At 51.7% G+C, this 14,271-nt stretch overlaps 1 protein-coding gene across 3 annotated transcripts in view; it reads right to left on the bottom strand.

Moving 5' to 3' along the window:
• The window catches only part of LOC133338984 (uncharacterized), a 50,504-nt gene that overhangs the window by 22,957 nt on the left and 13,276 nt on the right, over positions 1-14,271 (bottom strand). For all 3 annotated transcript variants that reach the window (XM_061547125.1, XM_061547126.1, XM_061547127.1), the window contains 2 exons: positions 13,441-13,662; positions 3,144-3,312 (listed from right to left, as the gene is read on the bottom strand). In XM_061547125.1, the coding sequence (XP_061403109.1) occupies positions 3,144-3,312; positions 13,441-13,662 (391 nt within the window). The remainder of the gene's footprint in view (positions 1-3,143; positions 3,313-13,440; positions 13,663-14,271) is intronic.

Raw genomic sequence — 14,271 nt, 5'->3', positions numbered from 1 at the left:
TGTGATGTTTTGGGGGAAGGAAACCCGCCCAGCTTAAACAACATCAACGTGCAATGTGGGGTTGGCCCTGCTGGTGCTGCTGCGCCTCAAATATTGGAGCAAATCGACATTCTTTATGAGTGGTTTGCTAATGTGCCATCTGTTGAGAAAGTGTGAAGGGCGATCCAAAGCTTTAAACCAGGTAAAATTCTGGGGAGAGATGATCCTTCAAGGGAACTGCTGAGGGAGGGTTGTGTGTGTGTTCAGACTGCCCTCTATAACATCATTCCAACTGTTTGGTCCACAAGACAGGATCCGCAAGACAGGAAGGATGCCCTGGTGGTCCCTATTTTTTTTTTAAAGGGGACAGCACTGATTGCAACAATTACCAGGGCATCTCCATCCTCAGTATGCCGGAAACAGTCTGGCAATAATTATCCAATATCGCCTTGCCAGATATGACGAGGAGACGCTTGCGGAGCCCCAGTGTGATTTCACATTGGGGCAGTCGTACATGGGTGCCATTTTCTCTGTCGGAATGCTTAAACAGAAGTGTAGACAATGTTAACTGGACCTACATCTCTGCTTTATTGACCTGGACAAGGCCTATGATATCATTAAAAGACCAGGGCTTTAGGTTATTCTTTGTGTTTTTGGAGTGCCAAGCCTTCTGCTCACAATCATGAAGGACCTTCGTGAAGGACCTTCATGATTGTGGTAGACCCCGGTAAAGTTATTTGTACTCCGCAGTGACGTGAACACTGAAGGGTGGATGTAAGCAGTGCACGTGTGGTTTTCACGGAACGAAACGCTGCTTCATCCAAAAATAAAAACAGCCGTTTCACTGGTTGGCACTCGGACTGAAAACACCATGGGACCTCCCTTTCCAGTAAGTTTTTGTGGGAGGATCAAATGTGGAGGGTCGCAGATACCCGGATTCAGTGTTCTTCTCATCTCAATAGTCGTCGCACCACACTCGACTGTAACACGTCGTTTGATGACCACATGCAAAATATAGTTAGGTCCTGCAATTTTCACATCGGAACTCGACTACACATTCGACCTCTGTTGAGTCGTGACGTCGCCAACACCGTGGCGGTGTAGAATAGGATCGACAAGGCCGAATTATTGCAGCATACTACCTTTTGGGATGTTTGACAAAAAAACATTACCCAGCCGCAGCGTATACACAATTATTTGGCATCGGTCATGACGGGGACTACAAGATCTGGGCACGTCTATACAGTGCTCCCTGACCTGCGTTGGCTTCGAGTTGCCGAATGATTGCATAATCAGGTGCCAGTCATTACACATAAAGTGCTCACCACAAATGAACCACAATAGCTGCCAAATATCGTCAAGGAGCATACATCATCACGCGACCTCCGATCATCCTCTCAGCGGCTTTTGGCTCGCCGTCAAACAAAATACGGTCACTGCATCTCGGATGTTCGGATGCGCTTCTGCGGCCGTCTTGAACGCTCTTCCTTACAAAATTAGGAAGCCACTGGAGCTGTCACATTTTTAAATCATCTAGATTACAAACTAATTTCTTCAGAATTGCTTTTTGTGTTTAGATTGTTATCCTTTCCACACACCTCTGATTAGCTTGATTGTTTAGACATGGTGTGCAAGAAGTTCAATATTAATGCCTGCAGTGATTGGGTGAGTGAGTTGGGTGAGTGAGTCGGTGGGAGGGTGGGTGAGTGAGTGGATGGCTGATTGGGTGAATTAATTAGTTTAGTGGGTGAGTGAGTGGGTGTGTCGGGAGCGATAGTGTCGTGGTTAGCGTGTTGTACTACGAATCCAGTGACCCTGATTCAATTCCTGTTCAGGGACACCATCGATTATCTGAACCGGTCCTAGGCCTCACCTAGGTCGACTCGGCCTCAAATGAGTACCAGGCGCAGTGTGTAAACATTGCTACTTGGAAGACAAAGGCGGTTGGGCGAGTTGCTGGCCACCCACATCCTTGTGTGCTGTGCAAGCCTTCATAGGTGCTGGCTAATAGCACTTGCCTCAACAGTCAGTTAAGGCTATATGGTAGATCTTTGTCTTGTGTTTGTGAGTGGATGAGTGGGTTTGTGAGTGGGTGCTTCACATACGGAGAGGTATTTTTGAAAATCCACTTTACCGCAAAGTTTGAATTGCCAACCCACCACAGCCTAAGCTGGGACACCGCTCCCTCCCAATCAATGAATGGCATTTTAAGAAACAAACATCGTTCTTTTAAAGAGCATATATATAATGTTGTTTGTCCCTTAATTGTGATTTTGAAATATGGTATTGTGTTCATTTGCATGTTAGATTAGTAACACAATTAGTCTGTGCTATTCTCCGTTTGCATGGGTGAAAAATGAGTGAAGTTTTTTCTTAATCCTGGCTCGGCTGGTGCAACAAACGGAATGAACACCACTCTCTCCCAGAGATCCACAAACTCATACATAAACCCATAGACTCATCACACAGAGACTCATAGACTCACCACTCAGAGACCCACAGACTCACACAGTGAACCACAGACTCCCACACACAGATCCACAGACTCACACACAGAGACCCACAGACTCATCACACAGAGACCCATAGACTCATCACACAGAGACCCATAGACTCACACACAGAGAGTCAGACTCACACACAGAGACCCATAGACTCACATACAGAGAACCACAAACCCACACACAGAGACCCATAGACTCATACACAGAGAGTCATAGACTCACATACAGAGAACCACAAACCCACACACAGAGACCCATAGACTCATACACAGAGACCCACAGACTCACACACAGAGACCCATAGACTCACACACAGAGACCCACAGACTCACACACAGAGACCCACATACTCACACACAGAGACCCACAGACTCACACACAGAGACCCACAGACTCACACACAGAGACCCACAGACTCACACACAGAGACCCACAGACTCACACACAGAGACCCACAGACTCACACACAGAGACCCACAGACTCACACACAGAGACCCACAGACTCACACACAGAGACCCACAGACTCACACACAGAGACCCACAGACTCACACACAGAGACCCACAGACTCACACACAGAGACCCACAGACTCACACACAGAGACCCACAGACTCACACACAGAGACCCACAGACTCACACACAGAGAGCCATAGCCACCTGCGTGGTGTTTTCCTGGCCCACCAGGTCCTCAATGTGTAGCAACGTGTCCAGAAGATCCGAGTTGGCGCTTTGCGGGTGGCAGAGTGCGCGTGTTATGTTAAAGAGAGCACGGCACAGCGACATGACCTGATTTCCTGGGATGTAGACACGTGAGCAGACGTCAAACCTATAGACACAGACAAAAACAAAGATGTCCCCGTGTAGCCTTAAAACACTTTTAGGGCAAGTGCAGTCAGTGAGTAGCAGCTATGAAGGCCTGCACGGTACACGAGAGGCTGGGTAGCCAGCAGTACGCCTGACGGACATTGCCTCCCCAGTAGCGATGTTTTCACGTCGCACAAACTACTCATTTGATGCTGAGTCGACCTAGGGGAGGGTCAAGACCGGTTCAGATAACCGTCACTGATCTTGGTGGTCGTGAGCGGAATTGAACTCCGATTGCCGGGTTTGCAGCACAGCGCACTGACCGTTGTATGTCTGATCCCCCCTCTGTCACTCACACATACACAGAGGAAAGTCACACAATAACATTGTAAACGTTCACGCACGTCATACACTCGCGCACAATACGAAAGAGAAGCGTTTTCTGAAACTCTTTTAAAACTCAGTTCCCAGGATAGTCTAATTTGTAAGAATACTCAGTTCGTGTCATCCAGAGATCAGAATCTTTATTTTCAAAATGTTTATTTAGACTGGATGAATCCGATGAGCTGTGAAGCTTTATTTCGCAGACATCCAGAAGAGGCAATTCAGTAAGTTACATCTCTATAAGCCTGTACATCTACGGGTTTCCATGGGTCTCTGGGAGTCGCTATGTATTTCTACGAGTCTCTATGAGCCTGTGTTTAGATATATACATCTACGGGTATCTATGTATCTCTATGGGTCTCTATGCATCTCTGTGGGTCTCTATGACTATCTATATATTTCAATGTATACCTACGTGTCTCTTTCCGTTTCCAGATTTCTAAGGAATCCGGTGAGATATGAAGCTCTTTTCACAAGTGTAGTAAGTTCGAGGAGACGATGTCGAAGTTGAGGCACACTCTGTTTATTAACTCCGGGACAGGTACAATAGTTGAAGGGGTATCGGCCCCTTCACCCGTACTATGGGAAACCCACCCTAGTCCTAAGCCCTCTGTCCTGTCCCCCAGTCTTCCTCTACTGGGCTACGGGAGGCTGACTGATCTGGCCCTGGCAAGCACAGATCTCGGCACCAGCTAACCAGCCTTGCCCTGATAAGGGCAGCGGTCTGGAAGCTCTTGGGCCGCGCCACTGGCTTACCCGGCTCGGCCCTTATAAGGACGGCGAGACCGGGGAGTCCCAGGGCCTAATCTCCGAGTCTTGGATCTTCACTGGTCAGCTTCGTGTCGAACTGAACTCGAGCTCTTTGGGTCTCCACCTTTTATAGGGATCGCCTCCGAGGGCTGGGGGCGTGGGCAATAACTGATGCGGACGTCGGTGTGACCACCCGTGTATGTGAGTGCCGACAGCCCTGTGTTTGTTGTCCGCCGTTTCTCCCGTAATAACCCCTACATCACCCCCCCCAGTACAGCTCGCAGCCGTCCCGGCTGCAACAATCCCTCAACCCCCAAGAATAAAGATTAACACCGTCAATACACGTGTGCCTCGTAACAGTAACAATAACAAGAACAAGCGTAACATCAACCGATGGTTCCTTATATAAAAAAACCCCCCACCCAAAAACGCAACACATATACAGAACGGTATAACAGCACATGCAGTCAGCATATCGCGATCACACGCGTACATTTAAGCACAATAGCAAGCAGATCTGCAGGCGACCAACACACCATTAATCCTGTCGTAACTTTGCAGCAACAACACAATTATTCTCTCTCATGCAACGACCGCATCGCACACAGCACCTCGCTGCACAATACACCACAAAAAAAAAAATTTTCAATTAAGCCCATCGCGCACGGTAACCCACGAGATGGTACAGCACAGGATACCCGACGCTCCCACGTTAATAATTAACTTCACCATCAAGATAACAACTCCACGCAGCAGCGCACACACACCCTTTGACACTCAGCAACCACAGCAGACTCTCCGTCCATTCCCAACACACGCACACACTTATTTTGACAGCAAGCAACAAGCAGATAGCGCGTTCATCGTTATTACACACACATACAACCATCAAAAAACATATATACAATGAGCGGGTTCCGCAGCAACGGAACACGCGCGGAAAGCTAATCATAACAACCGGCGCGTTTTGGCGCGAGTCCGTGCAGCGGGCCCGTCACAAGGGGCCGGCTTGGTAGAGTCGGTGGCAGGTGTCGCATCAGCAGGTGCCTGGTCGTCCGGTTTCCCGGACGTGCCAGCGCCGACCCCCACGGGGGAGGCTGGCAGCCAAGAGGGCTTCAGTCCTGGGGCTCCTGAAGACGGGACAGTCATTAGCGGATCAGAGGCTGGCGGCGACCCCGCCCTCCCGGAGTCAGAGGACTCCCCACATGTTCGGCCATTTACGTGGGAGGAAGCGTGCGGAGCAAAAAATGGCTTTAACCGTGAAGGGTGCACAAACCACCGACGCTTCCCCCACTTAATGCGCACACATTGAGGCCGCACAACCTGCACAATTTCTACGGGGCCCCTCCATGGTCGCAACAACTTAGCCGAGGTGGCCAATGGCACCTGGGGGCAGTGCAACCATGCTCGGTCGCCCGGGTGCCATTCGTGCGTGTGAGTCCGGCGCGATCGCAATCTCTCGTTTTGTTTCTGGCGAGAGTCAGAGTTTTGCATGGCCGCCTGCCGTGCCTCCGCCAAGCGAAGGATGTTAAATTTAACATGGTCGGCGATTTTCGACTTAGCATGAGGCGCGGCAATCGTCAGCTGAGTCGCGACAGGCGGGTCAACCTCGCGACCATACATCAAAAAAAATGGCGAGAAACCGGTCGCCGCGTGAGGAGCCATCCTGTATGCCGCCAGGACTCCCCCGATCCGTAGATCCCAATCGTTTTGGGACTCAGATACCTGGTGGGATAGCATGGACGTAAGAGTCCTATGCAAGCGTTCCACCATCCCATCCGTTTGTGGATGGTAAGGCGAGGCACGAATTTTCTTTGTACCCAGAAGGCCACATACCTCGTGTAAAAGGGTACTAGTGAAATTCTTTCCCTGATCGGTCAACAACCGTTCCGGAGCGCCCTTGTCGAGGACGTAGCCCTGAACAAAAGCCTCCGCAACGGCCGCTGCGGACTGGTTGGCGAGGGGCCAAGCCATAGGCCATCGCGTGAAATATTCCACGCCAACCAGCAGGTACTTATTACCCCTCGGCGTGGAAGGAAACGGTCCCAAAATATCAAGGGCGACCAGCTCATTAACCCGGGTGACCGAAATGGACTGGAGCGGTGGACTGGCTCCCTTCGCCGGCGGCTTCCGTTGTGCACACTGGGTACAGGATCGCAGCAGATCGTCCACGTCTCTTGCCATGCCCGGCCAAAAGTAATTAAGCTGGAGCATGGCAAGTGTTTTGAGGGTACCCAGGTGCAGGAGCCGTTCATGAGCAGCCCATACAGCCCTACCCCTCAACGTGGAAGGCACCACCAGCCTGTGACGGCGGATCGTCCCGTCCCAATGCATGAGTAGGCCCTGGCACCACCCCCATGAGTCAACGCCCGACTTCCCTTGACCTGATCCTTCCGCGCGACGCCGTAGCGCCAGGAGGGTCGCATCCTCCATTTGGAGGCGACCCCACTCAGCACTCGACAAGCCTAGTAGGGAATCACTCCCACCCCCCGAAATAGGACCAGCATCCGAAGGAGTATCAACTGCGGCCGCAAGAACCCGATCCTGGCCGTCACTTGCCGATTTGCAACGGCCCGAACCCAAGAAACAAGTGCAATCCGGGGCGATCGGCAGGCGTGATAGGGCATCGGCATTGGTGTGGCGAATCCCCTTCCGGTAAGTTGTCTCAAAATCAAAATCCTGCATGATCTCGAGCCATCGGGACAACTGCCCCGATGGCTGGTTAATTCGTAGGGCATACTGCAACGCCGCATGATCTGTACGAACGGTGAAATGCCGGCCGTACAGATATGGCCGGTACTGTTGAATAAAGAACACGATAGCCAACAGTTCGCGACGGGTGACGCAGTACCTCTGCTCGGCCGGGGACAGTACTCTACTACCATAAGCCACAACGCGCTCCACGCCACCCACAATTTGTGACAGCACGCCTCCAATCCCGGTATTGCTTGCGTCTGTGTCGAGCACGAAGAGCATGGAAAAATCGGGGTAGCTTAACGGCGGGGCCCCCACCAGGGCATCCCGAAGAGAGACAAAAGCGGCGTCCTCCACCGGCCCCCAATGAAATTTGACCCCTTTTGACGTCAAGGCATGTAGTGGCTTAGCGATGGAAGCAAAGTCCGCGACAAACCGGCGGTAATATGAAGCAAAGCCGATGAAGCTTCTAACCTCCCCCACCGAGGTGGGAGTAGGCCAGGAGCTGACACAACGCGTTTTGGCGGGATCGGTTGAGATGCCTGACCGGCCAACGATGTGACCCAAATATTTAACAGATTCGCGCAGCAAATGGCACTTTTGTGGCTTGAATTTCAAATTAGCAGCGCGCATCTTGAGAAAGACGGCCCGAAGCCTATCAAGATGTTCCTCGAACGTCTTACTGAATACGATAACGTCATCCAGGTAAATCAAACACACCTCCCATTGCAAGCCAGCGAGGACCAATTCCATCAGGCGCTGGAACGTCGCGGGAGCAGAATGTAATCCCATGGGTAAGCGATTGAATTGGAAGAGGCCGTGCGGCGTTCGGAAAGCTGTTTTGGGCTTAGATTCGTCGTCCAAGGGAAGTTGCCAAAATCCTGAGAGCAAATCCAAAGTGGAAAAGAATCGCGATCCCGCGAGGGCATCCAGCGATTCGTCCATTCGAGGAAGCGGATAAGCATCGGCCACCGAGATCTTATTTAATCGCCGGAAATCAACGCAGAACCTTAGGGACCCGTCGTGCTTTTTAACCAACACTATGGGTGCACCCCAAGGGCTGGTTGAGGGAGAAATGATGTCCGATTTCAACATGTCATCTACAGCCGATTTGACATGATCCTTTTCGGCGGGACTTAACCGAAAAGGATTTTGGCGGATAGGAGCGTTGTCACCGGTGTCAATGTGGTGGCGTAGCAATTTGGTACATCCGATATCGTATTTATGTTTACTGAAGACGTCGGAAAATTCTCGCAATAAGGCGCGTAATTTAGCACGTTGTGCGTCGGACAGGTCAGGTGACTCAGCACACAACGCATCCAGCCAACCCTCGTCAGCGTCTGAGGCTAATCGCGTGTGAGAATCGGTGGCCACCTGGCCAATGATCGGCGTTTCCGCAGGTACCGGAACCGCATGTGCGAACACGGTACCCTGCGAAACCACTGCCGTCCGTGTCCCGACATTGAGGACCGCGATAAACGGGTCCCCATCCCCTTTAACAATAGTCTGGGCCGTCACCAGATCTGGCCCACTCACCCCGGCTCTAGATGGTCCCAACATAATGCCCCGGTCAGAGACCCCTTTATCGAACGGTCGACGCAAGCGCAGGGGTACCAACATCTGTGCCCCCGGGGGTACTCGCACCGTCCGGGCAACGAGCGCCTGTACCGTAGCACAGGCAGTATCCAAGGCAGGGGTGGCAGGTAGGAACGTCATACGTCGGCCCGATGGAAGCTCGATGCATTGCTGGTCAATCAGAATTTTGATGGGCAATTTGGCCAAAAAGTCTGTCCCCAACAGGCACGGAATAGCCAGCGAGGAGGAGACGAACACCGGGCCAGATAGTTTAATGTCCCCTATCGAAATTTGCGCTCGAATTTGTCCGATAATACCCAACGAGCCCCCATTTGCAGCGTAAAACGGTATATTGACAGGGAGCAACGGGCGACTCTGAACGGGCAGGATATTATAAATTAAATCCGAAATGATAGTTGCCGAAGCTCCCGTATCGACCAGTAGCCGTACCTCCACCCCGTCAATATGCCCCGCGACAACGGACGACCCCGCCGATGCAGCCACAACTCGGTGAGCCAACTCGGACCATTGGCCCGGTTGGAGCGCCCTCCCCGACATGCCGCGACCCGACGCACCAGCACCCAAACCCCGAGAATCGTGTGTCGGACCTTGTGAGAGGAAAGTGGGTGTGTGTGCAGGCCGAACATGTGGGGTGCCATGACTTGCCCGAGGATGTTGCGAAGGCTTGTGAGGAGGGCCGTCCGCAGCTCCAGGTCTCGCACCGCGCTGTCGAGGAGCCCGGCATCCGGACGCCACGTGGCCCCGGAGGCCACAATTATAGCAGACGACGAGCGCTCCAGAGGACTTGGGCTGGTCTCGATGGCTCGGAACGTCCCGAGCCGGTCGCTCGGCAGATCGCCATCCTGCAGAACGATCCGCAGCGAAGGCTCCCTCCATTCCGGAAGAGGTCGCCGCCACGGTGTGTCGTGCAGCTGCTTTGTTCGCCTTCCTCCGCTGGGAGATGAGATTGGCGTGAATGTGCCCTGCAGCCCGCAGTGATGACATATCCGCATCGTCCTGTGCTAGGATGGTGAAGTCCAAATCGTCAGCCAGCAGCAAAATTTTCTCGGCCACCATCGCATCGATCCCTTCTTCATCCATACGCGGGAAAGCGTCCTTCGCCAATGACAGCAGGGCCGTGCGATAAGCGAGTGGCGATTCCTTGTCACCCTTCTGCCGTTCATAGAAGAGCTGGCGACAATCGGAGGGCGGCCCATAAACGGTGGCCAGCAGCTGCAGCGCCGACTGAATCGTGGAGCGTGCCGACTTGGGTGCAGCGGTGAGGGTGCCCAGGGCGTCGCCGTCCAGTAACGCCGGGAGAGCACACAGCGCCTCGTTGTCCGACCAGCCCGCCATCTCTTGGTGGGCCAAAAACCGGCGCTGGAACCCCCCCCAATCGCCGTCGCTTGCAACAAATACCTGCAGGGCCGGCAGGCGTTGCTGGAATGTCGGCTCCGTCTCCGATCCTCTTGCAGCATCTGTATCGCGTCCCCGTACTGTATGAGTAATGGCGGACTCTAATGGGTGTCGCGCCGGCAGTGACGTGTTGGTCGGGGCTTGGTCGGTGCTGGCGTTCGATGGTGGTGACGTTGCAACCCCTGATAGGCCGCCACTGCGACCCGCCTCCGCCGATGACGTGGCGGCTGCTGGCTGGGCTCCGTCCCCCGCGTGACGAGCTGGGACTCCTCCCTCCGCCCCTACTGTCTTCGTGGCGGGAATTTCGAGTCGCCCCGCTGTTGTAAAGGCGGGAGTTTCTGGCGGGCGTTGTCCATCTTCCCGCCGCGTCGCTCCTCCCGGCCCCAGGCGAGTTATTTGTTCCAGCATAGCGGCCGCTGCATACAAGAGCTCCGCCAGCCGCGAGTGAGCCAACGCCAACTCGTCAGTCGACGTCCCGGCCCTCTCCGACGACCCCGCCGATGTCGGAGCCGGCAGCAGTTGTGCAGGTACGTCGGCGGTGATGTCTTGCACTGCCCCTCCCTCGTCGTCATCCTCTCCTGGGTCTTGGGCACGAGTCTTCCGTCTCGTATCCATGCTTGGCCCACTTCCAACACCAGATGTAGTAAGTTCGAGGAGACGATGTCGAAGTTGAGGCACACTCTGTTTATTAACTCCGGGACAGGTACAATAGTTGAAGGGGTATCGGCCCCTTCACCCGTACTATGGGAAACCCACCCTAGTCCTAAGCCCTCTGTCCTGTCCCCCAGTCCTCCTCTACTGGGCTACGGGAGGCTGACTGATCTGGCCCTGGCAAGCACAGATCTCGGCACCAGCTAACCAGCCTTGCCCTGATAAGGGCAGCGGTCTGGAAGCTCTTGGGCCGCGCCACTGGCTTACCCGGCTCGGCCCTTATAAGGACGGCGAGACCGGGGAGTCCCAGGGCCTAATCTCCCAGTCTTGGATCTTCACTGGTCAACTTCGTGTCGAACTGAACTCGAGCTCTTTGGGTCTCCACCTTTTATAGGGATCGCCTCCGAGGGCTGGGGGCGTGGGCAATAACTGATGCGGACGTCGGTGTGACCACCCGTGTATGTGAGTGCCGACAGCCCTGTGTTTGTTGTCCGCCGTTTCTCCCGTAATAACCCCTACACAAGTAATAATAATGTAATTTATATAGCGTCATTCATGCCATTGTATCCCACAACACTGCACATCAATTAACCAGTCCCTTGCAAAGATAATACAAAAACAAGACCCCACTACTTAGCAAATCAAAAATCAAAAACGGATACATAAAATACATGTAACAAAAAAATATCATCACAGAGAAAATTAATTAAAATAAATAAATCCGTTCAGTCTCAACACCCCTGACCATAATCCCAACATTTCGCCGGATTTTGGAGAACCTGATCAATGATTGTGAACTGGACATATTGACCATTACTAAAACCTGGGTACATGGCGACTCACGAGACGTAATTAAGTGTGAGGCTCCACGTAATGGATACGCTATTGCACATGAGCGTCATCGCGGGAAGCCTGGCACTGGCAGCCTGCATGGTGGTGGGATCGAACTGATTTACCATGAAGACATCTGCGTTAAAATCCTGAATGACTCATTAACAATCGCGTCAATCGAGCTGCTGCATGTGAAAATAATGAAGAGCATGCGGGGGCTTACGATTGCTGTCATCTATCGACTGCCATCATCGCTGCTGTCAGAATAATTTTCCTAGCTTTCTGGTTTGCTAGACTGTGGGTCACTTGGCTCTCACTTCATTATCTGTGGTCATCTGAACTGTCCCAAACCGACTGGTTCTTGTGGTAAAATCAGTATCGATCTCGCTGACATTATCGACAGTCACAGTTTCACCCGGAAAATCAATGGCGCAACATGTCTCTTGGGAAATATCCTCGATCACATCTTCACATCCGTTGATGCTGTAACTGTCATCGAAGTTGTAATTCAAGAAGTAGGTATTTCAGATCACAGTCTTGTGACGTGCAACGTGGAAACGACTAGACCATCCGTATTAAGCACAAAGATAATGGGAAAATAATGCTGGAACTGGCTGTTACCAGAGGCGATCACTGCGATGCAGAACAGGGTGGAGCATCTTTGTTAGAAAACTGGTTTCGATACTGTCTGACTCGCTTACAGAGCCACCTGCAGATCTGACAAACGACGTATTATTCGATCTCGCAGATCATTCTATGCTCTGCACTTCAATGAGTCAGCTGAGGACCCCCATGCACTGTGGGGCGTCAAGAAGGGTTTGCTGCACTTCAACCACCCATCAACTAGTCAACCAGGTCTCTGCAGAGTACTTGCGACTGTCTTTGCCAATACAATGGCGACGATCAAGATGGCAGTTTCTATCTTGAAAGAAATCCATTCACCTGGTATGCGATCTGAGTTTGATAAACCTAGAACCAACGCAAAAATCGAGACCCGAGTACCAATATCGGTGGCAGAGGTGTCGATGTTCATCACATGACTGCCAACTAAGACATCGCTGCTCGAATTAATCCACACGTATATTCTCAATTCAGGCTCGGACGCGCTTGCATTGCTGATTGTCCACCTGACAAATCTTTCATTCAGCTAGGGCCGTTTCTGAGAGTGGTTAAAAATTGCGTGAATAATTTATTGTCCTTCCCCTACACCGCCGATTAGCGTAAGGTTGGTTTCGTACAGTGCGAAAGAAGTTCAACATACATAGATACCCGAGTACGATTCCAAAGGTCATATAGCGTTGCTGCGATGGGCAAATTCAACATTGCTGTTGGCATACCAGAAGTTTCATATCACTGAGACGGTTCTACTAAAGATTACTGATGACCTCTACAAGATCAGCATTGGTTGGCCTCAATTTTCAGCCACCTTTGACACTATCGACAATTAGATACTTAGTTGGTGGCTATGGTCAAGGTTCGGTGTATCCGGTAGGGTACTGGGGTGGATTGTTCGATTACAGTTCAAGCTGGGTGACGAACAGCCATTGTCTATGACATGCCTAGTTGGCACACCACAGGTAAACATCCTCGGGCCCTTCTTACTTACGTTTCTCCAATCACAAATTTCATCTCATGGTTTGACATCTATTGCAATCAATATTTTTATGATACACAAAAAGCTGCTTAATCCAAAAAAATTGGAGGTTCTGCTGGATGGCACTCTGGCTCAGGCCTGAGTGCCAACCACTCGTTTTGGAACAAATTGAGCGAAGTTCAATAGCTTGTGATAGCGATTTATGGTAACAAATCAAACAAACACAAAACGCTCGTTAAGCGAGACACGACTTGCCTGGGATAAAATTCCTTTTGTGGAAATTCGCATCGGTTTTCCCGCCAAAACGCCACGGCCTCATCCCTCATGTTCTCCCAGACGACTTCCGCGTCCGATGTGACGTCAGACGCGGCAGCCTGGGGCGACCCCGTGACATCAGAGGAGGCGACCACGTGCCATGCCACAGTGAGGTACATGGCCAAGAGGGTGGTGAGGTTCATAATGGCCGATGCAGCTCCGCTAAGGAAAACAAAAGGATAATTTTCAAACATGTACACTTAATAATAAAACGTATACTTTTTGTGAGATATTTGTAAATTGCCTTAGTCCAAGGTGTATTACAATTATTGTGAAATTGTACACGATATAATAGTAATTAAAATAAAGAGTGAGGTTATTAAAATTGGTGGTGTAGTAATGGTCACAGTTAGGACTGGTGGGGTGATTAAGGAGGGGTTGGAGTAGTGATAGGTTTTGCGATAGGGGCAGTGATAGGGGTTGGGGTAGGCATGGTCGTATCTGGGGGGTGGGGACAGGGAATATCAGAAGCACGGGATGGCAGGGTGATGGGCAAGGGGAGAAGAGATGGGGGTTGTTTTAAAGGGAGGAAGGGAAGCTGTAGGTTGTTATGGTGAAGATCATTGCTTCGTGTGCTGCAGTGCGAGTTGGTTCCAGTGAGGGGGAGCAGGAACTGGAACGAGATCATGACTGCTAACACGGCGAGGGAAGCACAGAGAGGGACGGTAGAAACTGTAAGAGTAGAGGACGGGATGGGTCAGAGTAGTAAGAGATACAATAAGTAAGATATAGTGGGACAAGCCCATGGAGGGATTTACAGACAAGAGTGAG

The sequence above is a fragment of the Lethenteron reissneri genome, unplaced genomic scaffold (genome assembly GCF_015708825.2).
Source record: "Lethenteron reissneri isolate LAM-NWPU_2019-01 unplaced genomic scaffold, ASM1570882v1 scaffold_1639, whole genome shotgun sequence".
Lineage (NCBI taxonomy): Eukaryota > Metazoa > Chordata > Hyperoartia > Petromyzontiformes > Petromyzontidae > Lethenteron > Lethenteron reissneri.
Note: the sequence above shows the minus strand (reverse complement) of the source record. Positions and strands in the feature narration are given on the sequence as shown.